Below are 25,535 nucleotides of genomic sequence, written 5' to 3'. Positions count from 1 at the left end.
ATTCTGACATCTGACCTCTGACCCCTGTCTGTGTGTTTTCCCAGGCTGGACTACAGCGGCCCTTCACGGGAGTTCTTCTTCTTGGTCTCTCGGGAGCTGTTCAACCCCTACTACGGCCTGTTTGAGTACTCCGCCAACGACACCTACACTGTGCAGATCAGCCCCATGTCCGCCTTTGTCGACAACCACCACGAGTGGTCAGTCTGCAGCCGCAGTGTGTGTTTGACTGTGTGTGTCGCAGTGAGGGGGGGTTGTCATTGATCTGTGGAGGGTTAGGGTGGAGCGTGTGGGTGTTTCATTGCTGTGTGGCATTGTCTCCGTTTCTCAGTGCTTTAGTGTGTTAGTGTTTCAGTGTGTCAGCGTCCAAGTGTGTCCGTGTCTCGAGGTGTCAGCCTGTCTGTCTTCTCAGGTTCCGGTTCAGTGGGCGGATCCTGGGCCTGGCGCTGATTCACCAGTACCTCCTGGACGCTTTCTTCACCCGACCCTTCTACAAGGGGCTGCTCAGGATGTGAGTACCGCCCCCTACAGACCCCTCCTGTCACAGCATCCCACACCGGGGTCCACACCCAGAGAGGCCCCTCTCGCTGTGACTCTGAAATCCCTTTTCCAGACATAGGCACTCTGACCCCAACTACTAATAAAGTAAACTAAAAGAAATAATAACTAAAATATTAGCTTTGCTGATATGGAAAGTGCAGTGTTGTCACTGTTGAAGAATTGAATGGTAATGAAAGTGCACTGAGTCTCTCCTCCTGTGCTATCCACAACCTTCCCCCCTCATCCCTCAGCCCCTGTGACCTAAGTGACCTGGAGTACCTGGACGAGGAGTTCCACCAGAGCCTGCAGTGGATGAAGGACAATGACATCAACGACATGTTGGACTTGACCTTCACTGTCAACGAGGAGGTCTTCGGGCAGGTCAGTCTGGTCTCATTGTGAGATGATTGCAACCCTAATCATGAAATCGCAACCCTGTTCGGGTCAAAATGGCCAAATGGAAGGCAAACAGACTGTCCTTTGTCAGTAAAACTGCCAGAACCATTTCTGATGGTGAACCAGTGTTGAAACAATTAAACTAGAAACAAAGATAGCCCCGCGCAGGTGTGAGGTGTGCTACATGATTGATGTTCAATTTTTCATGTCACGAGGAGATCCCGGAGCTGAGAGGTCCTGGAGTGCTGACAGTCTCAAATTGATAGTCGAACTCTGCTACGAATTAAGCCATGCCTCTTACCCTCTGTGTCATTAGGTATATCCAATCAAACAAGTCAATTAACTCGACTGAAATGAGCCAAGCAGCAGAATTGTGTGCTGTCTTCGTGTGCAGAATTGTGTGCTGACCGCAGGATTAAGACCCAGACCGACCCCCACGAACAGTACATTACAGACTTTACATTACAGACACTGCCTGGCTTTAGTTCATCATAGGATTCCACTTTCTAATAACCCTAAAATAAAAACATGTGTGTCTGTGTGTCTGCTTTCTCTGTCCAGATCACGGAGCGCGAGCTGAAGCCCGGCGGCGCCAGCATCCCTGTGTCTGAGAAGAACAAGAAGGAGTACATCGAGCGCATGGTGAAGTGGCGCATCGAGAGGGGCGTGGTGCAGCAGACTGAGAGCCTGGTGCGCGGCTTCTACGAGGTACTGCAGCCATACCGCCTCCCGTACACGTTTCAATCCCACCAGGACTGTAATGACTTAGCTGCCAGTGCTGGCGAAGACATTAGCTGGACCAGAAACTTGCAGGGGGAGGGAATGAACGAGACGAGTCCCCCTCCCCGCTGCTATGTCGACTGCTCAGGTGAAGCATCAACGCACGGTGCTTACGATGCTATAATTGCAGTGACAGCGGTGCTCTAATAATGATGACAGGGATGTTTCTGCAGTGATGGAGATGACAGTGAGGATGTTCTCGATTGTAAGATGACCATCCTGTCAGTAACTGCACTGAGATTCTGCAGCGATGAGTTATGTTACCGTAACAGGGGTGCGGCTGTCAATGCTATTACGCACTGCTGATGCGAAATGTCCATGTCGGGATTGTCTCTGATCGTGGTGAAACAGCTGAGATGAATGATGCTCCTGATGCCCCCAAGAGGTAATAAGAATGGTTGTCGTTTTAGTTAAGTTTACAGAGAAGATGTTTGAAATAGTGGCCCAACAGAGATGATGGTGTCAGTACATTGGTAACAGTAGTTTGGGTGGTAATACTGAGGCTGGTCAGGTGAGGCTGGGATGCCAATGTGGGTAGTGTTGGTTCTGAAGCTGCTCTTTTTGCTGTGGTAATGCAGGTGGTGGACGCCCGGCTGGTGTCTGTGTTTGACGCCCGGGAGCTGGAGCTGGTGATCGCCGGCACGGCCGAGATAGACCTGAGCGACTGGAGGAACAACACTGAGTACAGAGGAGGTATGCCGGGAGAGGGAGAGGGAGAGAGGGATGAATATGGAGAGACGGGGGAGTGACAGAGAGAGGGGACAGCTCGGAGGGAGAGAGTGATGGAGACGGGGAGGTACGGAGAGGAGAGGGAGTGAGATGGGTCTCCCATCACCTGACCGGTGGTGTAACTTGGTCTTGCTGGAAAAGCTTTTCTGTTTTTTGTTTTGAATTTGAAATTAAATCTGAGAGAGGGCGATACAGATAACTGAGTGACCTGAAACAGGGAGTAGATGAGACAGAGAAAATGTCAAAGAGAGAGGGCATAGGGTAAAGACCAGAGCTTGAGTTAGAGGGAGAGAGAGAGAGAGAGATGGCAGTGTGGTACCGTGCTCTGAGCTTATACCATTCAGATAGATTATGGATATTAACGAAGGTCGATAGTCTGGTAGACCTTACTCTCACTGGCATCTCCCTCCACGGTGCAGGTTATCACGACAACCACATAGTGATCCGGTGGTTCTGGGCGGCGGTGGAGAGGTTCAACAACGAGCAGCGGCTGCGGCTGTTACAGGTACGGGCTAATCTCACAGCACCCTCTGCTGGGCTCCAGGGCACACTGGACACACACACTCTCACCGGCGAAGAATTTATCAATCATTTTCTGTCATATTACCTTCTGTGTGAAGTATCTAACCAAAGTTGGCCCTGCCCTCTCCCCTACTGCCCCCGCGCTCTCAGTTTGTGACAGGTACGTCCAGTATCCCGTACGAGGGTTTTGCGTCTCTGCGGGGCAGTAACGGCCCCCGCAGGTTCTGTGTGGAGAAGTGGGGCAAAATCACCTCCCTGCCCAGGTACGGCACTGTCTGCCTTCACTCACCGCCCTGTGTATTCACCTCTGATTTTTCTGTGTAGCTTATCTCTCTGTCTTTCTCTCTATTGCCTAGCTATATGTCTATATGTCTCTGTGGTTCTCTGTCTCTCTGTCAATCTATCTCTCTGTCTCTGTGTCTCTGTCTATCTATTTGTCTATAGAGTCTGTCATCTGTCTATAAGTAACGAAATACACAGACAGTAAAGGATTGTGTGTGTGTGTGTGTGTGTCTCTATCTCTCAGAGCTCACACCTGCTTCAACCGCCTGGACCTGCCCCCGTACCCCTCGTTCTCCATGTTGTACGAGAAGATGCTGACCGCTGTGGAGGAGACCAGCACCTTCGGCCTGGAGTGACCCCCCCAGATCTCGACCTCTGACCTCCAGACGCTCCTGACCCTCGACCTCTGGACTCAGGACGGGCTCAGGAACGGGACTCACTGGAGGCACACGGATCCACATGCACTGATGCACGTTCCCCCCGTGCTGGCCGGCATGCAGGGAAGAACACGTATATACGTATGCACAGGGCAATCTCAGAGACACGCGTGCTCTTCGTGGCCGAGGGGGTCAGTCAGTGGTCAGTGTGTTTATCGTGTTGATCGTGTCCGTGGGGGATGGGGGAGATAGGAGCAGTGGTCAAACACTCTTCTAGTCAAACACACTTCAGGACACAAGCCATTAACGCCACCCTGCACACTCCTGAAGTTCACCCTGGGCTGTAGGGATGTCAGACTGTACAAAACCAGAAAAGGGAGTCATTTTGCAAATCTTACAATCCTTTCTTCTTCCTCCATTGCACTTAACTCCGCCCTCCTGCAACCTCAGCTTCCAATGGGAGTCCAGGACTAAAACTCCACCACCAATCACAGCAAGGCAAGCAGGAAAAGAAAACACGAACACACAACTGCGACAGACTCATGTTTTAATATTTAAAATATGAATTCCAAAGGATGTGATGGCGGATTTATGGGGGGGTAATCGCTAAAATGATGAAGGCTTGGATGTCGGATATATGGCGCGGGTCTGCGGGGTTGTCCTCTCCCTGCCCGGTTGTGTGTGTGTGTCTACCCCTGCCCAGCCCCGGGACAGGCTCACACTGAACAGTCTCCGTCTCCGTCCCCCCGCCTGTGACTCTGTGAAGGAACACAACAATCCCCAGTGAGGGAGGGTGTACTCTGACCACCAGGAGGGGGTGCTGTTGCTCTCGTTGGTCCCAGACACCGATGCACCTATCTATACGGACGCACTCCCGTCCTCCTCTCTCACCCACGACGCCGTCCGACCGCACCCCCACTCCCCTCACTTCAGTGTATTTCTACGGGTGATTCTCACGTTGCTGAATGTCTCATACGAATCAAAATGTTCTCTATATTTTAAAATGTTTCACACTGACTGGAAAACTCTTGTCTCTTTCTACAGATGTTTGCTTTGTATTGTAGCCTTTTGTGACTGGAACACTCGGCTGTTCGAAGAGTTCTCAAATTCACCGCGTCGTTTTTGACGGTTCTAGGATTCACTGTTTTTTTTTTTTCTCCTTTCTGTCTTGCTTTTGAGGGTTCAAGAAATCATGATCTAGAACCGACCTTGCTGTTCCCAAGGTTCTAGATTTCTCCCTGCTGTTCTGGCAGTTCTAGAACCCCCTTCCCCTCACCGTCTCCCATTCCGATATCCTAGGTCTGCTCAGAACGTGATGTTATCTCGGTAAAAGACACTGGTGTCCGTGAGTCAGCAACAGACACCGCTGTGAATAAAGACACTACACACAAATCTGCCTTTTCAGCATGGTATGACAATGCTTTTATAAAAATAAGAATTATTTAAGTTTTATTATTAATATTATTACAACAAACCAAAATGGAAATGTCCCGTTCTCATTTCAGCTTAAGATTAAAGCATACACACACACGCACTAAGCACGCCCACACATATGCAGGCCCACACGTGCGCACACACACTCTCACTCACACGCAGGTAGAATAACCGAACTCTGATTGAATGTGTATATCATGAAACAATCATTTATGAATGCTGTCTGAATGAATGACTTTTAAGAAAATAAAAAGAAAAAAATAAACACGTCGTGCTGCCTGGGGGGTGTTGCGGTGGGAGAGAGATATCTGTCCTGTAAGGGTCCTTGGAGGGTGCGGTGCTGGGGAGGTGCAGGTCGCTTTTTGATTAAATCAGAACTCATCCTGCTCCTACCCTCCTCGCCCCCCGAACGCTGCAGACCCCCTAGCGCCCTGTTCACTGGAGAACCCGCCCTGATTCACCTGCCTACTGCCCAGGCCAGGGACACATGCTGCTGAGAGATGGGGACACGTGTGTTACGCCCTGTGTGGCACGAAGACAGAATCCGCACAGAGCAACAAACTGGCGATACCCATAGGACTGGGCCGTCATGCAGCACTGGGGGCGGGGGTGATCCTCTGCGGATACTCTAACACTCCTCTGTCTGTGTGGGGGTGCTGCATCAGAGGTCAGAGGTCAGATCTGTGTGGGACAGATCCCTAGCCTCGTCCAGGGGCTGGGGGTGGTCCTTCCAAGATGAGTTGGAGGTGGTCACTGTGTGAAGACCCTACTGTCTCTGCATGCGATATTGTCTTTACAATCAACAAATGCTGTCCCACACTGTCCCATACTGGACATGTGTCCTGGAAAGACCTACAGATTACATTCCTGTGCCCTGCCATCTGATCTTGGGAGGGAAACCAGGCCTGGGTTACACAGCCATGGTACATAAATACATTACATGAAATTAATGCAAAAACCAGCGTACATGGCAATGGGGTGAAATGGTTACTTACCGCTGTCATAGTATCTCTGGATTTCTGACTCCCTTCACTGTTCGCACCTGGAAAATGTGTAGGGGAGAGGATCTATGTGTGTGTGTGTGTGTTTGATGAGGGCATTGGTGGTCGTCTGTGTTGGTTCATACATGAGTGTCTGTGTGTGTATGTGCGTGTGTGTATACCTGTGCATATATGTGTGGGTCTGGGTGCTCTTATGGGCCTGGGGAGGAGTGGCTCTGAACTCAACCCAGTGGAAACAGCTCTTAACTGGACACACTCAGTCTTCAGTCTAGTGTTGTGCTGCAGTGGTGACACAAGTTCTCTTTCCCAATCGTTGATATTATTGTGTTGCTCTTTGTTTTTTTAAATCATGTATTTGCTCTGTGGAAGAATGTCCAGTCAGAGCACAGCAGGGCGCTCGACCACGACCCCGTCCCGCGCCATAGGGCTGGCCTGTTCACTGTTTACTTTGCTGCCAATGAGCTCTTTCTACCTGTTTGTGCCGTTTGGGGCCAAGAGATGAAGGTCAAAGTTCAGAGCTGTGACAATTCCAGGTAGCAGCATCAATGTAGAACCTTTCTCTTCTTAAAAAGGAAAATGAGACATGTATGTTTACGTATGAATTATGCAGAATATATATGTTCCGTATGCAGAATATATATATATATATATATATATATATATATATATATATATATATATGGATAGCTCTGTCCCAGTCCTGTGTGTATAAACTGTATTTGCACTAAATGTACCAAAGGTTTGGGGATTGCTAATGCAGGATCGTGGCTGGCACAGGCTCTCCAAGTCTCTCTGTCTCTGTCTCTCAGAGGGGCTCATCCCAGTCAGTGTCCCCTTTACACCGTCCTGGCCACCACCAGAGGGCGCCCCAGCGACACACACAGCTCGCTCACCGCTTCAGTTCGAGGGATTTGACAACACAATGTCCTGATTTCTTGTGTCCCACACACAAGCGATTGTCCCCCGATCATATCTCCACATTGATAACCATAAAGGGACTAAGTTACAATAATGGCATTTGGATGCTAATCATGTCAGGACTGTACGTACCTCAATTGCACCATTTTGTTCTTTGTTTAGACAGCCCCTCTGCTCCACAATCGCTTTACCTAAAATGACCCGTGGACATGTGGTCTCCTGGATCTGTGGGAGTACAGACAGTGTGTGTGTCTCTCGCCCCCTGCTGGTGGCCGACACCCCCAGCACTCACACTTCAGCATGAGGAATGTGCCCCCCGTCCCCTCCGCTCCTAGGAACACCTGACTGCTTGCAAATGTATCCCTGTCCTTGGTGTTTGTCTTCTGTCTGTATTTATTTTCCGATATGAAGAGTGTCTGTGTGTCCACTCTGCGGTGGGGGGGCTGGGGTTTCCAGTATCAGAGCTCCACTCTATGCAAAGCTTCTCCATTTCACACTGATTGTAAAACGACAAAGAAAAGACAAAAAAACTGAAAAGATAATGTGTCTCTTGTTTTAGTTTTTCTTGGGTTGGTTTCTGTGATTGAGTGGGAGTGGGAGTGAGGGTGAATGAGACACTTTCAAAGACTGCATGTCTGGAGCGAAGGAGTTGTTGATGTAGGGTTTGGGCTCATAGGGCAGGGGAAGACTTCTTGAATAAAGTTACCCAAAGCTATGGGAACGTTTTAAAAAATGCTTATGTTACAACATCAGAAAGAAGCCTTCTCTCTGTCCTTACATCAGCGTCTCAGAGCAGTTTATGGAAAGCTCAGCTGACATTTTCCATCTATGAAGTTGGGTCTTGTGATGTGATTTTGGAGGCTCTGTATTGGGTCGAACCATTTTGACAAACAGTGTTTCATTAAGAGTGGCTGGTGGCTCCGTGACACTCTGTCCAGTGGGGCCAAACATGGACAATGAGAGTTTTATCACCGACGCCAGGAACTGTCCTGGGGAGGCCAGTCTGGACTCAGAGTCCTCTTCTTAATCCTCCCGAGGATCTCCCTCACCTGACCTTATTAGTGGTGGAACGGTGATGCAAAACGACGCACTTCCCCCACCATGCAGTTTCCTATGAAGCCTCGTGAAGTCTGGAGCAAGAAGTGGCCAGATTAACCCAAAACTGAAGCCAGCACAGGACTGCCGAATGAGAGATTCACACACACCCTCCCCCACCGGCTCAAAGCCCCAGCCAACCCTCACTTCCTCTCCCTCTCCCTCAGCCCTTCAGCACCATGGACCAGCCCACAGCAAGGACCCCAGGATGACCAGGTAATTTATTTCCACCGGGATGACACAAGCACACAAACTGACTCAGTGACTAGTGGTCAACCACTTGTAACCATCAGTGTACATACAACTGATGACCACAGCACTTCCCCCCTCACACACAGCTATGGGCCCAGTATGGGCCGCTGGGGGGCGTAAGGCCGGCCCAGCTCAGTCGGCACCCCCGGCCCTGCGCCCGCCCTGCCGCGCTGCGATTGGCTCATCCGAAAAGCGTGACGTCATGCTGGCAGAGCAGCTCCGTTTTCAAATGCAAACCGACCCCGGAGCCGCACAGACCGCAGCGGCAGAGAGGAGCTTCAATCCGGCGCTGCGCTCCACTTCCCCCCCGGGATTTACAGCAGCCACACGCCGAGCGGAGCACACGGGTTCGGGCTGACCTGGCGAAGGCACCTCCCCCTGCTCGGGTGAAAGCGAGAGCCGCACAGAAAGCGCCCAGACGCGGGTCTTGCTCCGGAGCTGTGACGCGGCGGGCAGCGCAGGCAGGATGAGAGGCGCCGGGACGGGCAGGGACGAGCCGCGCCGCCGCACACGGACGGACCGGAGCTAGTCGGGCCGCTGTACCTGCCGGGAGGAGCCGCTTTGCTCGCAGAGAAGTCGGACAAACTTCAGCGAAAGTGACTGCGGAGGGAAGCCATCAGAGGCGCCGCAGCACGGAGACCAATTAACTAATTAAGTGCGTTCGGGCTGTTTATATCCGGGCTGGCTGAGCTGGCAGGAAGCTGGGCTGGCACAGCAGCACAGGACACACGGGGTTATAGTTAGTTAGTTATATAGGACAGTTAGTTATCTGGTTGGGTGTAGTAGGGTTAGTTAGCTGGTTAGTGGCGCAGGTGCAGCCAGGTGCGCAGGTCGCTCTTGCGCAGATCCGTCGGTGCCCGTGTGCCGTTGACCCATCCCGGCCCGGCCATGTCTCGGAGGCGGTTGGACAGCCGCAGCTGCCCCCCGGGGCTGTTCGCAGAGATCCAGACGCACATCCGCACGGAGCCGCTGGACAGCCTGTACGAGGTGACCGCCGGCGAGCTGGGCAGGTGAGCTTGACCGCTGCCATCGAGCTGCGCATGCGTGGACGCGCATTTCTGCCCACCTGGCTCAGCGTCCACGTCTGTTAAAGGACTTGCGTGGCGTGTCTTCTGTTCATCTGTGTTCTTCTGTTTGTCAGTGATTGCATTGCATCACAGTGTCCTCGAAAGTCGTGTTGAAGTTGTGTGTGTCTCTTGTGTCCATCTCTCTGTCTAACCTGTCTGTGTTGGCATGTCTCTCTGACACTTCTTTACAGTCTCTGTCAGTCTGGGTATAGTTTTCTTTTCCATGTTTTTCCTGATCCTGTCTCTGTCTATCTGTCTTCATGCTTGCCCACCAAAACACACACTCACTGTTGCTGGAATCACAGATTTCAGGCTGTAGTTGTAGTGAATTACATTCAGCATCCATCACCACTTGTGAAAATGGCTGCTTTTTGAACCCAGTAGCCCACTGGCACCGTACAGACGGCACACTGAGGAATAAAGTGCCAGTCTAATCATAAACTTATTTTTTAAGTGTTTTCCACTGATCTGGGTTTGTGGTATTTCTTTATAAGGGTGGAAACAAACTATATATCCACCAGCAGAAAGAATCCTTTAGTGTTTTTTTTTTTCTTATTCACGCACACACAAAGGGGGATAACATCCTTTCAATGAAGAAGCAACTTTTCATTTTAATGAAATGGTAGGATATGATGTCATGCCTTGGCAGTGCAGTGGATGTGTACAGGTCTGGGCAACAGGTTCAAGGTTTTCTTTTTTTTCTGTCACGAGAGGAATGTCATTCATCCCGGGCAGCTGAATAACAGACAGGTTTTCTGTTCCATCGCCGGGAGGATGCGTTTCTGTTTCTCTGCGGGGGAGCAGCCCTGTGCATGGCAGCGATGTGCTACAGACTAGTGACTCACGGTGGAAGATATGAACAGGAAGATGAGATATTGCAGAAATCTCACTCCCTGTGAGAAATTCGGACATGCAGTGAGCGCAAGGGAGTGTTTCAGGCAGGAGGTGCAACGTGGTTTTGAGGCTGAGAGTCTTGTTTCTCTGCATGACGGCGAAGGCCTGGAAAATTGAATGATGGTGGCACTGACTGCTCAGATCTACAACCAAATGCACGCTATTCCAGCAGGTTTTAATCCTTCAGATAAATTGCAGTAGTTACTGTATCACGTACCGCTTCTGCAAATGTTTGGTTAAACCATCTGTGACTTTGTGTTAGTTCCTTTTTTTTGTTAATTTTCTTAATTCTGAGTTGACATCCTAGTAAATGATCGATGAGTAGTTAATTCAGTGTTCTCTACAAACTAAGGGAACTTTGACCAGCTCGTGGATCGCAAAGCACAGACCTGTACCACTTTGGGTTTTTAGTTATCAATCAATGACTTCTGATGATAAATTATACTGTGATAGGGTAAATTGTGGTTCGCAGGTAGGGCAAACATTTGTTTTCCGGGCAAGTGGCTGTACGAAGAACACACCCTAGGGAAGGAGCACAGCGTCACCTTTGACCCGTGAGGAAGCCACCGCTTAAGACCGTCTGTTGCAGATGCACGCCACACAGAATGGTTGACTAGAACAGGGATAAATCAGCCTAGACAGGAAGCTGCCGAGAGCTGTGGCCGGAGTGGGGCCTGCTGGGGCGGGCTGGAAGTGAGTAAGCGTTGACCAATTGCCCTGACGTCAGGGGCTGTGCGGTGGGAAGAGGGGCTTTCATCACTGTTGTTGCTGGGGAAGTGTCCAGACTAGTCCAGGAACGCCGAATACCTTGTGTTGTAGTGAAGCGTGTGTACTGTGTAGCCAAGCTGTGGCTTGTTTCAAAACCGCTCGGTGGTCAGTGATCTCGTCACACTGATGTAGCCTGATCTCAAGACACGACAGTGACAGAGGAAGTCCGTTAGGCTGTGTGATGTTGTGGGCTGATGTTCGTTTTAAATATATAGATACGTATTAGGCCACCATCTCTATCTGTATCGCAGATCTTGACATGCTTGTGCTGGTGCAGCGAGTGTCAGGGCCCAGGTCTCGGGTGTGAAGCAGCAACAGAGATATCTTGAGTCTGTGTTCGCAGGAGGAAGGTCTGAGAAACAGGAACGGCTGGTGCGTTTTGCCAGGTTCCCGTTTCGAGTGCTGTTGTTGCCCCCCGCCCCACCACCGCACGGGACCCACCTCCTTCCAGGGTCTTCAAAAGCCGCAGTATGTTGTAGATCTCGCTCTACTCGTTACTGAAGTGGCTGGCTATGTTTTTTAAGGAGACCCACGAGCAGGACCAGAGCTAAGCTGGGATCTCGAAGCTGGGTGTAAACATCGCAGAAAAAACAAACACAAAACAAGGGTTTGTGCAGGGGATATATTCCCCGCCACACAACCGTGCAAAAGCAATCGTCTCGTGATGTTACTGTTTCTTTTGGATGTTTGTTTGAAGTAATCCAGAGTCACACTTTGCCACACGTTAAACGGTTCAGAAATAAGCTGATAATGTACAGTTTTAAAAATGGCATGTGTCATCATCGATGTTTATTAAATAACTAAGACATGGATTACTATGTAGGCGCTTGCATCTCGATCCCTTCATTGAAGCAGCGGCAGTGTCTCTATCTGATGCATAAATTCAGTTCCCTGCTGGCAGTGGGTGCAGTTTGTTCTTTCAGGTTTGTTTTTTTCCCCCATTGGTTTTGTTTTATATATAAGTCAGGGTTCTCTGTGCTGTGGTTTAGACCCGAGAATTAGTGGGGCCCAGTGTTGTAGGACGGCCGGGGGGGCTTAGTCACAGCTCAGTGCTCGTGCGTCTGTATACTGCTCAGCTCTCAGAGCGTGGATTGCAGTTTGTGATGGGGTGGGGGGCGGGGTTGTTGACCGCGGAGTCACGTCTGAGAGAGAAATGGGATCCCCTTGTTGCTTTTCTGCTTTTAATGCAAAACCTCAAACTCTGTGCGCTCCTGTTTCAAGTGGCACGGGCCGAGTTTTAGTCTTTTGTTTTTGTGGATATGGTGGTATGGTCGTGTCTTCTTTTTTTAAGGGGTCTCCTGAGTGTGTGCTGGTGAGCCGGTGTGTTTTTCCCCACCGTGCACGCCGGCTCCCCTCTCCTCTCGGCTCTTTAAACCCGCAGTGCCGAAACCCAAGCCGCGGTCACCGGCGGCCTGTCGAATGTGCTCGTCCTTACAGAAGACAAGTGCCAAGTTAATAACGAGTTAATTTGTGTGCCTGCTTTTGTGAGCAGAATTGAATGAAGGTTTGCTCAAGTTCGTTTTGTTCTGCTTGTGGGGTGAGAGAGAGGAGAGAGGTCGTGTGTTTGCAGGAAGAGGACTTCCTTGTGTGATAAACATTGAGAGAGTCGGCCGTGGGGTTTACCAGAAGGGGCTGGCTGATGCCCACTCAGATGGAGGGGTTAGATTTTGCTTTTCTTCATCCCTTATGTTACTGACTTGGGTGACAGTGTGGGCCTTACTGGGTCACAGACCAGTTGAGATGAGATTCTTCCTTGAATAGCCTCTCGTGTCTTAATGTGCCCTCATCCAGCGGTGCGTTTCCGCCCCTCACCCTCTCCCTCTCCCTCCGTCTCGCAGGGGCAAGTTCGCGGTGGTGAAGAAGTGTGTGGAGAAGGCCACGGGCAAGGAGTATGCCGCCAAGTTCCTGAAGAAGCGCCGGCGGGGGAAGGACTGCCGGGCGGACATCGTGCATGAGATCGCCGTGCTGGAGGCCACACGCGCCAACAGCCGCGTCATCAACCTGCACGACGCCTTCGAGACGGATCACGACATCGTCCTGCTGCTGGAGTAGTGAGTGTCCGGCGCCGGGGACAGGGGCACAGTGGGTACAGGCCACCGTCAGGGCCTTGTGTGCAACCATCTGGGCAGAGCCCTCACAGCGCCATTCAGACTGTGTGCTTCGTAAGCGTGTGCCGTGTCTGCTGCTCTGTGCGCGTGTGTGCGCGGTCCTACACGTCCTCTCTGGGATGCTGTCACACTCCTGTACACACGTGCGAACGAACGCACATGAAAACAAACACGCAGGGCCCAATGTCCACACTCTGCTATGGACTTTGACAACAGCCAGTCGTAAAGCTTCCCTCCCCACTGGAACCTGCGATTTCTATTTCTTTTTAACCAAAGATACACACAAGACAAATAGACGGCCATTCAGGAAGTGAATTACAGAGAGTGTCTGTGACTTTGCTTATGAACATCTCCAGATTTGTGTAACAACTCATAACTTAACTGACTGTAATTGTACATTGTAATGATATCCACATATTGCGTGTTTGCTGTATCGTTTATGACTATGTATTTAACAAGTTAGTGTCTTATCCCTGATGCTGTGGGAAGGGTTTGTGGTTTGGCTGCATTAGTAGTGCATGCTCAGATGTTGGTGCTAGCTCTGGTCATGCCCCAACAGGACTGGCACCTAATTCAGAAGAATATCAGCGTGATAAGAGACCCGGTGGCTTTTTTCAGCGAGATGGAGAGGAATTATATAGTCGGAAAGATGCAACCAGGAGTAGGCATTTCCATTAGGCGCTTTCTGTTTTCTAGAGCCTTTCGGTCCTTTTGCTTTCTTTTTTACTGTAATATTTACACGCGGCTTTCGCAAAGTAGCTCCACCTGTTTATTCTGTAGTCGCTCCTATAGTTTATTTAGAGACCGTATGCGTGCTTGCTTGTGTCAGCATGTGTTTGTGTGTGTTTACATCTACGATATTAGATTGCATACAGTTATATGACCTGGCCCGTCTTGCTCGGAGCCGTCCCGTGCAAACCAGTCAAACTCTCTCCAGTGCGAACGAGATAAGGGACACGAGAGGAAAAGTTTATCTTAATGTGCTGATGCTCCTCGTTTCACCTGGGTTGAGATCACGACTGTGATCAGAAACTCTCAGTTTTCCATATTCTCTATTGTTTATTCTATCCCACAACGACCTACCTTCTGTTTCCTTCTATTTCTGTCCCTCTTATCTCTCTCTCTCTCTCCCTCCCTCTCTCTCTTTCTGTGCTGGAGGTGCAAAGGGCTGAGATGTTGACTTTGTCAGCTTGTTTATTAGTCTGGTTGCTATAGGGGCTGTGGGTGGGGCCCCAGACATACATTAACCATGATTTAATATAAAGGGAAATACAGACGCACACACGCATCTAAATAACCTTCTTTTAGAAAAATGGATGCGTGTAAACCTTGTTGGTTTTGGTTGCGCCACTTTCATTAAAATGCAATCGGACTTTGTCAGAGAGCGAGGCGGTACTGTTTATCTACAGCTGCCCTGGCGAGATGCCCACAGCGATGAAACACGGTGCTGTCAGTCATTATTAAACCAGCCCCACCCTGGACCACATCCTAGAGACAGCGAGACAGACGGCGCTCTCGACTTGCATTCCTGCACAGCAGAGAGAGAACCGTGACCGATCTCTTAGCATAAGAAGTACAAATGCAGAAATCGGGAAGAAGGGGCAATGAAAGTGATCGTGTCTTCAGTTTCACGCTGGTCATGTCAGTGGGGGTGGGGCTGGGGCACAGGGAAGGAAGCACAAGTTGTTTTATTCGTTTTTTTGTGTTTGTCCGATTTATAGGCAGATGGGAGACATTTTGCCCTTCTTGGGAACTCCCATGATTTAAACTGTTAAAATAAATTGAAACTCATCACAGTGTGGCACACTAATGTCATTTCTTACCACACGCCGCCTTACCTCGGTGTCCAAAAAATGAAAAGCACTGAAAGACAGAAGTGGCTGGAGGGGATTCTGGGATCGGTTCCCCACTAGCAAACAAACGAGCGATAGCCCCCGTAATATTCCTCAGGCTCTAATGGCGCCGTGGGCCGGTCCTGCCGTTGACCTTGAGCTTGTTCTGGGTGCGATAACCACGCTGACTCACGTGCAGGCTGCTGTTCCCAGAAGCGATTGAAAGGCAGGGAGAGGGAGGGAGGGAGTGAGAGAGAAGGAGAAGTACAGAGAGATCCTCCACATCCCACAACCATAGTGCCCGGGCACACCCTGGCTTTCTGCAGCTGTACAGACCAGGTCTCTCATCTGTGTGTGGAGTCCACAGGGAAACTCCCAGTTTGAGCTCCTTGTGTTTCAGATCCTTTTGCTCCAGTGCAGAATCTGCTCTAATCGCTTTTAAATCTAAAGGGTCCCTTCATTTAAAGTGTTTTCCAAAATGACATGCATGTTTCCTGCAGCTACGTGTAGATCACATTTAGGAAATATGCAGAAAAAACATAGTCTCCAGTTCCACAAATGCATGCAGGCATTTTGTTGGACACACTATCTGTCCTGTGTTGTCTGTGCCAGCCTGTGGACTGTTTCGGGTCCGTGTCTTTGTCAGTTTTATTTCACACCTACTACACTGTGAACTCGCACTCTGTCTGTGGGGTTAGAGCTGTCGATGTGCCGGTGCAGGTCTGAGCTGCGCCACACCTCTGTTCCGCTGCATGTCTACCCCTGTGCCAGGCGGTGTCGGTGTGAACCCATTCACGTTGAGGTCGGCTTCCTACGTGTCTGTGCAAGGGCTCAGGCCCAGTGCGGGTCTGTGCTAAATCAGTACTGTCCTGCACCGTGTGCGTGCGCCTCGTAAACTGACAGTGTGTGTCCGTGTTTGTTGCAGCGCCGCAGGGGGAGAGATATTCGATCACTGCGTGTCGGAGGAGCGTCTGCCGGAGAGACACATCACTCGGCTGCTCAGACAGACCCTGGAGGGAGTCCACCATCTACACCAATGCAGCCTGGTGCACCTGGACCTCAAGGTGACTGCTCCCCCTACCCCCCAGCTGACACGGCTGCACACAGATCATTAACGGGACTTCTCTTACAGCAACGTGTCATGCAGCTGCAGTAAAGACACAAACCCAGGCCTGATCCCCGGCCACCAGTCTAATTAGATTTAGTGGTGCCTCATGCCCGCACCTGCACTTCAACACGAGGCAGAAACCAGTTTGATTGAATTAGCAGGTGGAACTGAGAACCACAAGGTTTTTAGGCAGATGAGCTGTCGGTTTTGATGCAGAGGGTCACTTCCCCTCCTGCTCAGCAGAAACGAGCCGAACCGGTCAGGAGACGTACCGTATTTTATCGTAAATTCTATTGTTTTCCCCCCTCGCAGCCCCAGAACATCCTGCTGACCAGCCTGTCTCCGCTGGGCGACATTAAGATCGTGGACTTCGGCCTGGCCCGGCGCCTAGGCACCTCAGGCGAGCTGAGGGAGATCCTGGGCACGCCGGAGTACGTGGGTAAGAGGCTGGGAACCAGTGTTTTATATACATATTAAAGTTTTCAGGTACTTTTCCAATGTTTTGTGAACTACAAATGCTGTGCCCCACTCCTCTCGTGATACACTCCGAGAGCTGCCCATGATTGTCAGTGGTTAAATCACACCCTCCCCCCCCCCTTCACAGAAAGAGGAAGCCGAGTACAGCAGCGATTTCCTGAGGAAGCTGCCGTGATGTTCGTGTGCTGCTTTATTTGTTTATTCATTTGATTTAAAGAAATGCCACTAACACATCTCACAGAGGTGTTTATGTGGATGCACAATGTTGTGGCAGCAGTTTCGGGCCCCACTATGATTAAAAACACACGGGTGGGATGTGTATGCAGGGCCTGATGGGGTCAAACGTCCACCCTCCGCTCCCGTTTCGTTTCCACAGAAGGCTCTTCTCCACGGCGCCGCTGCATTCTCGCCTCGGGAGGAGAGGATGTTTCGTAACGGGGTTTGTAATCTCCGGGGGGTAGCGTAGTCTGGCCTGTGGTACAGCGAGCTGTAAACGCAGGCCCTTACAGACAAGATGGCAGAGGAGCCTCTTTCAGGTGTCTGTCAAGGGGGAATTACTTGTTTGTGATGGTTCTCGGGCTTTCACGTCGAATGTAAACTATTTCGGAGATTTAAAACAAAGTGAAGTGAACCAGACAGTCTGTAATTCCCCTGTTTAGTCCAGACTTGCCACTATGCCTTTAAAGTGCTCCTCTGTTCTTTAATCCACCAGTTTTTAACAGACAGAGCCACCCCCCCCCCAGTACAGATCCGTGCGGTCTCTTTGTGTCCCTCTGTGTCCTGTAACCCGGCGTAGAAGTAGCTCGGCTTGAACGTTGAGATCTTGAGTCTTCTGTTTTGTTTCCAGCCCCAGAAATCCTGAATTACGAGCCCATCACGACGGCGACCGATCTGTGGTAAGCTCTCCCTCCCTCTGCTTTTAATTTCTAAGCAGTTTTCTGCCTTTGGTTTAGTGTCCAGGTCTTTGTAGCAGCTGAATGACATCGGAGTCAAACATGAGCATCAAACATGAGCATCACCAAAGCATGGTCAGAGCTCGGGCTTTATAGAGCGAACTTAAAAGTGGTTAAAAAGAGGCCGTGGTGCTAACTGTTTAATTTCATTCTTCGGTTGTGTGCGCTCTGTAAGGCAGTGTTGGGGCAGGTACAGTGGCAGCTGATTGTGTGTGTGAGAGTGTCAGGGCAGGAGAGGGACCGTAAAGCAGTGTGCTGTGCGTTTGTGTCCCCTGCAGGAGTGTGGGGGTGATCGCCTACATGCTGGTGACTGGGGAGTCGCCGTTCCAGGGCGAGGACAAGCAGGAGACCTTCCTGAACGTGTCGCAGGTCAACGTGGACTACTGCAAGGACGCCTTCGCCGCCGTGTCCGAGCTGGCCGTGGACTTCATCCAGAGACTGCTGGTCAAGTCGCCCGAGTGAGTGCGGCCGGGGGCTGGGGCTGGCTGATCAAGTGCAGCGTGACCCTGGTGCTTTACTAGTGGTTGCAATGATGGAAATTCACTGTGCTAATAAAGTACAGTGTTTTGAGTTATATACATATTAAAAAATCACCCTGGTGTAAAGTCCCCTGGCTTTTAGTGGAAAGACAAGTCTGCTGGCTCTTTAAATGTGTCTCTCCTGCTGGTTACACTGAGGCTTGAAGAAATCGCAGAGGTGGCAGGAAATGGTTAATTTCTCAAGGGAGCTAAATCTGTCGGTGAGAAGCAGATCTGTCCAGAACAGGAACTAGTTTTTTCCGAGGCACGTTCTTGTCCGGTGTGAGTCAGCAAAGTGAGCCACCGTCCTGCCCAGAGCCCAGCGTGGCTCTTCTCTTCTGTTTTCACATGCTGAGGTATTCGATCTCATGTAAATTAGAAGCAGACTTTTGTAACACGCATGCCTCCCGTTTAAGTGCCTTAACTCGTTAAACAGCTGGTTTTGACTGCGTATGAGGGGCCCCCAGGAGCCGGGGGGCGGCCGCGTGCCTGGTCGTGAATGCCTTGCTTGGCTCTGAACCCGCTTTTCTTCCCCCCCCCTTGGCAGGGACCGGCCCAGCGCCGCCGAATGCCTCACCCACCCCTGGATGTGGCTGTGTGGCCCCGACTCCGGCCCCCCGACCCCCCAGCCCAGCCGCGGCCCCCGGGAGAGGAGCTCCGGCAAGTGGGGCCACCCCCCCGCCCGGGAGGACAAGGAGAACTTCCTGGAGTCGCCCTTCGCAAAGAGGTTCCGCTTCGACGAGTCGGTGGTGGGGGGCGAGAGCATACAGTAGCGGCCGGACCCCCGGGAACGGAGGGCTTTGTCAGAGACTGGAGAGGACGCTCTGCCGGTGGGGTGTGGTGGGTCCGGCCGCACCTCCTGTCCCCCTCGTTTCCTGTCCGTCCGTCCACGTCCCCGGAGTCTCGGTCTGACCGCTCCGGGGTTCAGAATTCGAAACTTGTTCAGCTGCACCCAAAGATTAAGGTGAAACTAATGGCTTCGGATGGTTTTTTTCCCCGAACTCAACCTTTAGGGAGCGTTTCTCAGCGCAAATGATTTTATTTTATTTTATTCCAGGCAAAAAAGGCATTTTGTACTGTTATTATTTAAACTGCAGATGTAAGCACAGCACCAATAAGAGTTGTTGTTTTTGTGTGTGGTTTCGTTTGTGTTATCAGTGTTTATTTTAATTCTCTTTTATATATTAGTCCCTCCTTTTATTTATTTAAATTGCATGAAGCACGATTATATCAGTGTATAAAATGAGTGGGAAATTCCATCTCAATCTTCATTAATGGGCGAAACCAGACGCCTTGTCTCTCAAATCCCTGCCTAGAGATTCAAGTATTAAACGAGCTTCTGTATTTTAACTAAAAACTGGAAGGGGGTAGAAACCTGTATTTCCTGTTTGGAGCCGCGGGTGTGTCTGTCGGACAGGGGCCTGTGTTTGTGGGTATTCTGCTTTCTGTGGATCAACTGGAAAAGGTGTCTGTGCTTCAGTGGCACGCAGGGTGTTTAAGAGGGATATTTAATGGGACAAGACGTGGAGTATTCTACGCTTTACAAAACAAATGTATTTCTATTTTAACTGTACGTATGGGTTTCCGACTAATTTGATAAGTGTGATTTGCCTTGATTTGCATGCCATGCGGGGTGTGCCAGCAATGGGCGGTGTGTCGGACCTTCCTGGTAGACTTCTTCTCCCTGCTCTTAATACCGAGGCCTTGCCAAGAAGAGGCGCTGACACTCAATATGAATTGAAGGCCTGGATTTTGCACTTGGGGTAAAATGCAAATTAGAATTAAGTTTCCCCCCGGTGGGAAAGGGGTCCACAGTGCCGTGATGCACACCTCTCACCTCTCTGTGCCACGGTTTGGCCTGTGGTTGTCACGGTGCACTTATAAGGTAGTTAAGTTCCAAACTGATAATATTTAGCCATTTTTATTTTAAGTCTTTGATGCAGGTGGGGTAAAACTATTTTGAAAGGGGCATTTCCTCTCCAGAGGAAGCTGAGAGAGCCCCCCAGTCTTTGGGGCCCCTCTGTGTGTGTAAACCGGTGTGGGGGTCCCTGCCAAGGCCCCTTGAGCTGTGGCATAGGGAAGCACGCCCCTGGGGCCGCCACACGATTGCGCCCTTTGGAAACCGGGCGAAGCAGAGCCTGCCCCCGTGCCCGTGCCTGGCGTTGCAGGCCTGGGTGTGGCGGCACAGCCTGCGGCCAGTTTCATTTTCACTGAAGTATGATAATTACCCTCCGCGGGGAAACGGGACTCCGTGCGGCAGAGCAGGGAGAGGAATTCGGCCACGTTCTGTGGTCTCCGACAAGCTGCAGTCTGAGTCACCTTTAAATGAGCTATGCAAGCCAGAGTCGTGCTGCTCAGAGCGATCGTGCTAGAGAAACGCTATTTGCTGAGCAGTCGGCTTTAGTAGCGTTTTGATTTCAAGGTTAAAGTCTCTGACTCCCCTGTGAGAGCCCACTGGTCAGCGGCCCACTGCCTGCCTGAGCGTGGTTAGGAATAAACCTTCACCAATCAGACTCCGCTGGAGAAAACCTAGGAAAGAAAAAGGCACTGACTCTTTAGTCTAAAGTTTTGCTACATTTCAGTCTCCCTGTTTTGTAATATATTTGGGCATTTAATGGAGTTCTATCTGCTGTTGGTTTGGTTGATGGGGGAGGTGAGCAGGGAATGATTGTATATTGTGCACAACTTCTCAAAACCTGAAGCTTTTTTCATTCCTGCTTGTTGTTGTTATTAATTAATGATTTAGTTTTCACAAGAACCTTTCCAATGGGTTTCAAAGTACAGTAAATACAATATGCAGAATCAAACGTACATCCCAGTGCAAACAAGCTAAAACAAGTGCAGAACATCGGGTTCCCTCCCTGCGGTCTGCCGGGGGGCGGCAGGCAGCGGTACAGTGATTTAAAGTGCTGAATCGCATCCTAAACTGGGATCGGTTCAATCAGACGACGCATGAAAGTGCTGAGATCCCTATGAAGCAACGCTGGGCTCTGTTCAGGACACCGAGTCCTGCCTTTGAAACGGAAGGTTTTATTTGATCCGAACGGGACGCATTGAACCGGCTACCTGACTGGGTCTCGACCTCTCACACCTTGTCATGTGCCAATGGCAGCTTTGCCCTTCACCATGTGTTCACCCTCCGAGAAATAACGTCGAGGGTCCGAGTGCCTACATTTTAATTCACGAGAGGAACCCCGCCCCCCCCCCCCGAGTGTCCAGGGCCCAGCAGCTGGGATTATCTTTTGAAAAGACAGAGCTCGACTGGCCATAGTTTCACTTTTTATCAGTGGAACTTCTACACTGTCCTGGGGACAGAGTTTAACAGCAATAAAGCGATTCTTTATTGTTCTGGGATTTTTTTTTTTTTACTTGTCATTTGTTAAAATACCCCACCCACATGACTCGCAAATTAAACTTGTTTACTTTCATTCTTAACGATTTACTGTTCTTGCTCCTCCAGTGATTGAGAAACTTCCTTCTCTCTCTCTCTCTCTCTCTCTCTCTCTCTCTGTTGAGACATTTGTCTTCAATCTGCATATGAGTTGTGTAGGTCTGTGGATGAAACCATCCCTGTGGCCAAGCGGGGGGGTGTTGTGCGTGCTCAGAAGTCCAATCTGAACAATGGTAGTTAAGGCTCCTCCGGACCAAGGGACTGTCTTCTCTGATGGACGTTTTGAATCATTCTAATACCGTCGTGTTAAGTCATTTTTATATATATATATATTTTTTTTTTGGAAAGCTTTAAAAGAAAATTTTGTAGATCTCAGGTTCACTTAATTAAGAACTGTTAGCCAGCAGCAAAAACATATTTTATACATTTTTATACTGTTGTTCGCATGCACACCAGGCTGTTTTATATAAACAATACATGCAGGTTTTCTGCTCCACCCCGTGATGCAGTGTCTCTGGGAGGACATGGTTGACCTAATTGTAAAGTCAAGGAGGTGAATTACAAAATATCTGGGTTCTCCTGTGTGGGGACCATGCCCGGTGTAGGGGAGGGTGACTGGACAGACCCGACTCCTGGCGTTGGAGCAGCGCGGGGGGTTTTGCATGGAAAAAGAACATTAAAACTAACAGTCCTGGATCATAATCATTATTGTGTGCGAGAGAGATTGTGTTGTGTGTTGTGTTGTCCAGCACCTGTCCTATAGCGTAAACCTGGGAATGTGGGATCATTCAAGAAGGGGAACATAGAATGCAAATCAAACTCATAGTATCCTCTTCAGCCCCGATATATTCTCTTTCATTGGCATCAGAACGCACTGAAAGGATCAGGGTGTGCCCTCGGTGTCTGTGTTTACCGTGGATCTCCGCTCTGAGGTCGCTCCAGCGCCCGGGGTGGTAAGTGAGCACTGCAAAGTAGAACGGTTTCACAATCGTGAGCCTTTCCGGCCCGTGTTCCCCTTGAACTTCCCCTCGTGCTGCGAGGGTTTCAAAACAGCAGACACCGACTATGTGTGGCGTCTCTGTGCACGGCCTGCCCGTCCCGGGTCAGATCCCGAGACACGGCGTCTGTCCCTCGGCAGCGAGACGATTGTTCGTTGACGTTGAGGGTTTAGATTCGCTGGCGTTGAAGGCAATAGCTGAGCAGGTAAAAAGAGCTGTAACAGAAAAACAAACCTATGAGCCGCCTGTGCCATCTAGTGCCTCGTTACGCAAGAGCCCAGAGCTGTCCTCATTGAGATCTTGGATGATGCAAATGCTGTACAGTACAGAGGAAGCCATGGAGTGCCAAAGGATGGGTCTCGTAGTAAGAGAGAGAGAGAGAAGAAAGGAAGGCATGTGTTCTTGAGAAGGAAAGGGTGAGGTTGAAGAGCGTCAGTTGGGTCAGTAAGTGTCCGAGTGGACCGCTGTGAAGAAAAGGTATCGACAAAGTGAAGAGGTGCATTTAAACGTCTGTTTTTGTTTGAATGTCCTGAAGCTGAGCAAAGACTATGGATGTGTTTAGAGCGAGAAGGGAAGAGGGCCAGAAGGCAGGGTGGCGCGGTGTTTGACCAGTCAGGGTTTCAATCCTAGGGTTTCAGAATCGCATCGAGCAGAACGAGGGCATCCCTGGAGCTGCAATACAGGGCTGGCAATGATGTCCCGAGATTGAGGTCTCCCACCTTCCCCAGGCATAGGAGGCACTGGAGGACACTGTGTGTGTGTGTGTGTGTGTGTGTGTGTGTGTGTGTGTGGCGTGCTGGTGTGTGTATATATACATACACACTATAAGTTATTGAGAAGAATATAATTTGTTTGAAAGAAAAGTATATTTATAATGATTTTTTTTTAGGAACTTGATCTGTAATATTTTGTTCTTTGCAGTTGATTTTAAAAGATGAAGGGTGTTTTGGTTTTTTGGATTGGATCTGAAAGATGTGTAAAATATTTTATCTCCATGTTATTTTTGCATGTAGGCAAAGTTTAAGTTTTCACAGAGGGAAACAAATGATATTAAAGACCACAGGGAAAAAAAATACGATTAAACCTTTTGAAAATCCAACTTTTGGTATGTGTGTTTTCTTCGCTGGCATGAAGGGGTATACAACTGACTTTCCTCTTTAGATATGGCTAGACTAACCCAAAAACACTTCTCTTCATGACTTAAACTGCTCTTTCCATCATGTCAAACACTGCTAATGCTTTGCTGTATCGGAACAAGGGATGACATTTCTACACGAGGTGAATGTTTGGGAATGCTGCTCTGTGATTGGAATAACTCCAGTTTCGTTCTGCGGATCTGCTCGAAAATGACAAGAAACCCATCCTGTAGCTAAAACAGTTTCACGGTTTTTTCGTGCATGCAGACTATTATGGATCTTGAGAGAGAGCGAGAGAACAAGACTCATTAAATATCAATGACTCAATTACACGCACTCTGCATTGAGTGTGAAGACTAGTCTGCCACCACGGGAAAGAAGGGACTGAATGAGTTGCTCCCCCTCCCCCAGTCAGCGTTTGCTTTTGTAAATGGACAGCGCAGCAGAGCAACAAGTAAGAGACTGTTCCTTTTCCTGTGGATCGTGTGTCTAATCATGTCGTAGTGGCAACACTTGATATTGAATTCTGCTCCTGTAGTCCCTGTACTAAAGGTGAACCGATCGTTCTTGCCCTGCAGTCACCCTCCCTTTATTATAATCGTTAATGGCATTGATTAGGAACGCCTTTACCCAGGAACACAGCTGCACTGTACGATCTCGAGGCAGCTGAATAGTGCGCACACCCATTACAGACGGGGAAGTAGGTAAATCCCATGCGTGTCTATGAAGGACTCGTGCAGCTTTAGTTTTTTACTCTTTGCCCTCCGATTCATTTAGTCTGGTTAGTTTTGACTCCTGATGTTTCATTACCCCCTTTCAGAAATTACCAGTCTTGACAATCTGCTGATCTGACGGCCACTTGGACAATTACAGACCAGGACTGTGTAGATGAGGGTATTGATAAAGAGAAGGAGCTGGGATTTCCCGTCTGCAGTGAGGAAGTTACCAAATCTTCTAGGTAGGGAAAGTACCCACCAAGACTGAGATCCCAGCATTAGCAAATTCACAAGTCCTTCTTTCGAATGCACACAGGCGAATCTTGAACTGGGTTGTTTACACCTTGGCCAAGTATGTATCTACAAAGATGTATAGATTTATAAACTTAAACAGGCAAAATTACACACCCTTTTTCTGCTATTTCAATAATCCCAAACGGGCACAGAGCGGAGGCACATTCTTGGTGAACAGTTTGGCCCACCTTTACCTGCCCATCCCACTGCTGCCACCTGCATTCCTCGACGTGCGTGTCACGGCTCCAAACGACAACGAGAGCGACCGCAGCTGCACAACCACTGAACCTTGACTCTTGGACCCTTGGACGGTGGAGTTTGCGGCTCGGCGTGGCGTGCCTGGCTGGTTCTGGCAGTTCCAGCCGCCATTCATGCGCACCCCTCCTCCTCCTCTTACAGGAAAATATATATATTTTTATGGGTTTCTAACAATGAGCCTGTTTACTGCACTGTGTGAGGTTGCTGACTCGATGCATTGGCCGTGATCTCACCTGGAAGGAATGCTACTTTCACCTCTCCCTCTCTCCCCCCCTGCGGTAAGTGCTTCTGGGATGACATCATCATACCAGTTAGTGTTTTTATTATTATTATCATAGTTACCTGTATTGTAATTCGAGCACACACCCACACACCCCACCCCCAGGTAAGGGACTCTCACCTCAGTTATATCTCTTTAGATTACATTATGTATATATAGGAAAACCGCCAGATATAACGAATTTGAGTATAATATGCTACGTCTTACCGTTTATGGGGAATTCAATAGTTTTTTAAGACCCGCATGAGGTCAGTGTGTGTGTGGCAGCCATTCAATGTCACTGTGTTCGTGTGAATAGAAACGCAAACAAGTTTGTCCCTGTTCAAACAGCGCAGCTTCACGGTGCACCTGAGGACTGATACGGCTCGTATTCCTCGACCCTGTCACTCTGCTCTCCGCAACCCAGTCTGCGAG

The 25,535-nt window shown here is 49.7% G+C and overlaps 2 protein-coding genes across 4 annotated transcripts in view; both read left to right on the top strand.

The window, feature by feature from the left end:
- Window positions 1-4,640, top strand: part of hecw2a (HECT, C2 and WW domain containing E3 ubiquitin protein ligase 2a) — a 32,893-nt gene extending 28,253 nt beyond the window's left edge. For all 3 annotated transcript variants that reach the window (XM_066687328.1, XM_066687329.1, XM_066687327.1), the window contains exons 23-30: window positions 45-197; window positions 410-508; window positions 789-918; window positions 1,495-1,641; window positions 2,292-2,406; window positions 2,862-2,947; window positions 3,115-3,227; window positions 3,491-4,640. In XM_066687328.1, the coding sequence (XP_066543425.1) occupies window positions 45-197; window positions 410-508; window positions 789-918; window positions 1,495-1,641; window positions 2,292-2,406; window positions 2,862-2,947; window positions 3,115-3,227; window positions 3,491-3,602 (955 nt within the window). In that variant the 3' untranslated portion in view covers window positions 3,603-4,640. The remainder of the gene's footprint in view (window positions 1-44; window positions 198-409; window positions 509-788; window positions 919-1,494; window positions 1,642-2,291; window positions 2,407-2,861; window positions 2,948-3,114; window positions 3,228-3,490) is intronic.
- Window positions 4,641-8,544: 3,904 nt separating this feature from the next.
- Window positions 8,545-23,536, top strand: stk17b (serine/threonine kinase 17b (apoptosis-inducing)). The gene is made up of 7 exons (XM_066687284.1): window positions 8,545-9,333; window positions 12,891-13,103; window positions 15,918-16,056; window positions 16,413-16,539; window positions 17,425-17,473; window positions 17,809-17,988; window positions 18,596-23,536. The coding sequence occupies exons 1-7, from the start codon at window positions 9,212-9,214 to the stop codon at window positions 18,819-18,821; spliced, it is 1,056 nt and encodes a 351-aa protein (XP_066543381.1). The 5' UTR covers window positions 8,545-9,211; the 3' UTR covers window positions 18,822-23,536.
- The last annotated feature ends 1,999 nt before the right edge of the window (window positions 23,537-25,535 follow it).

The sequence above is a fragment of the Amia ocellicauda genome, chromosome 16 (assembly GCF_036373705.1).
Source record: "Amia ocellicauda isolate fAmiCal2 chromosome 16, fAmiCal2.hap1, whole genome shotgun sequence".
Lineage (NCBI taxonomy): Eukaryota > Metazoa > Chordata > Actinopteri > Amiiformes > Amiidae > Amia > Amia ocellicauda.
This window is presented reverse-complemented; position numbering and strand designations above follow the sequence as displayed.

Excerpts from the sequence above, each read along its gene's own strand:
- stk17b (XM_066687284.1), top strand. The coding sequence starts at position 9,212 with ATGTCTCGGAGGCGGTTGGACAGCCGCAGCTGCCCCCCGGGGCTGTTC. Across the intron at positions 17,474-17,808 it reads ACGACGGCGACCGATCTGTG|GAGTGTGGGGGTGATCGCCT; the intron begins GTAAGCTCTCCC and ends TGTCCCCTGCAG. Across the intron at positions 17,989-18,595 it reads CTGCTGGTCAAGTCGCCCGA|GGACCGGCCCAGCGCCGCCG; the intron begins GTGAGTGCGGCC and ends CCCCCTTGGCAG.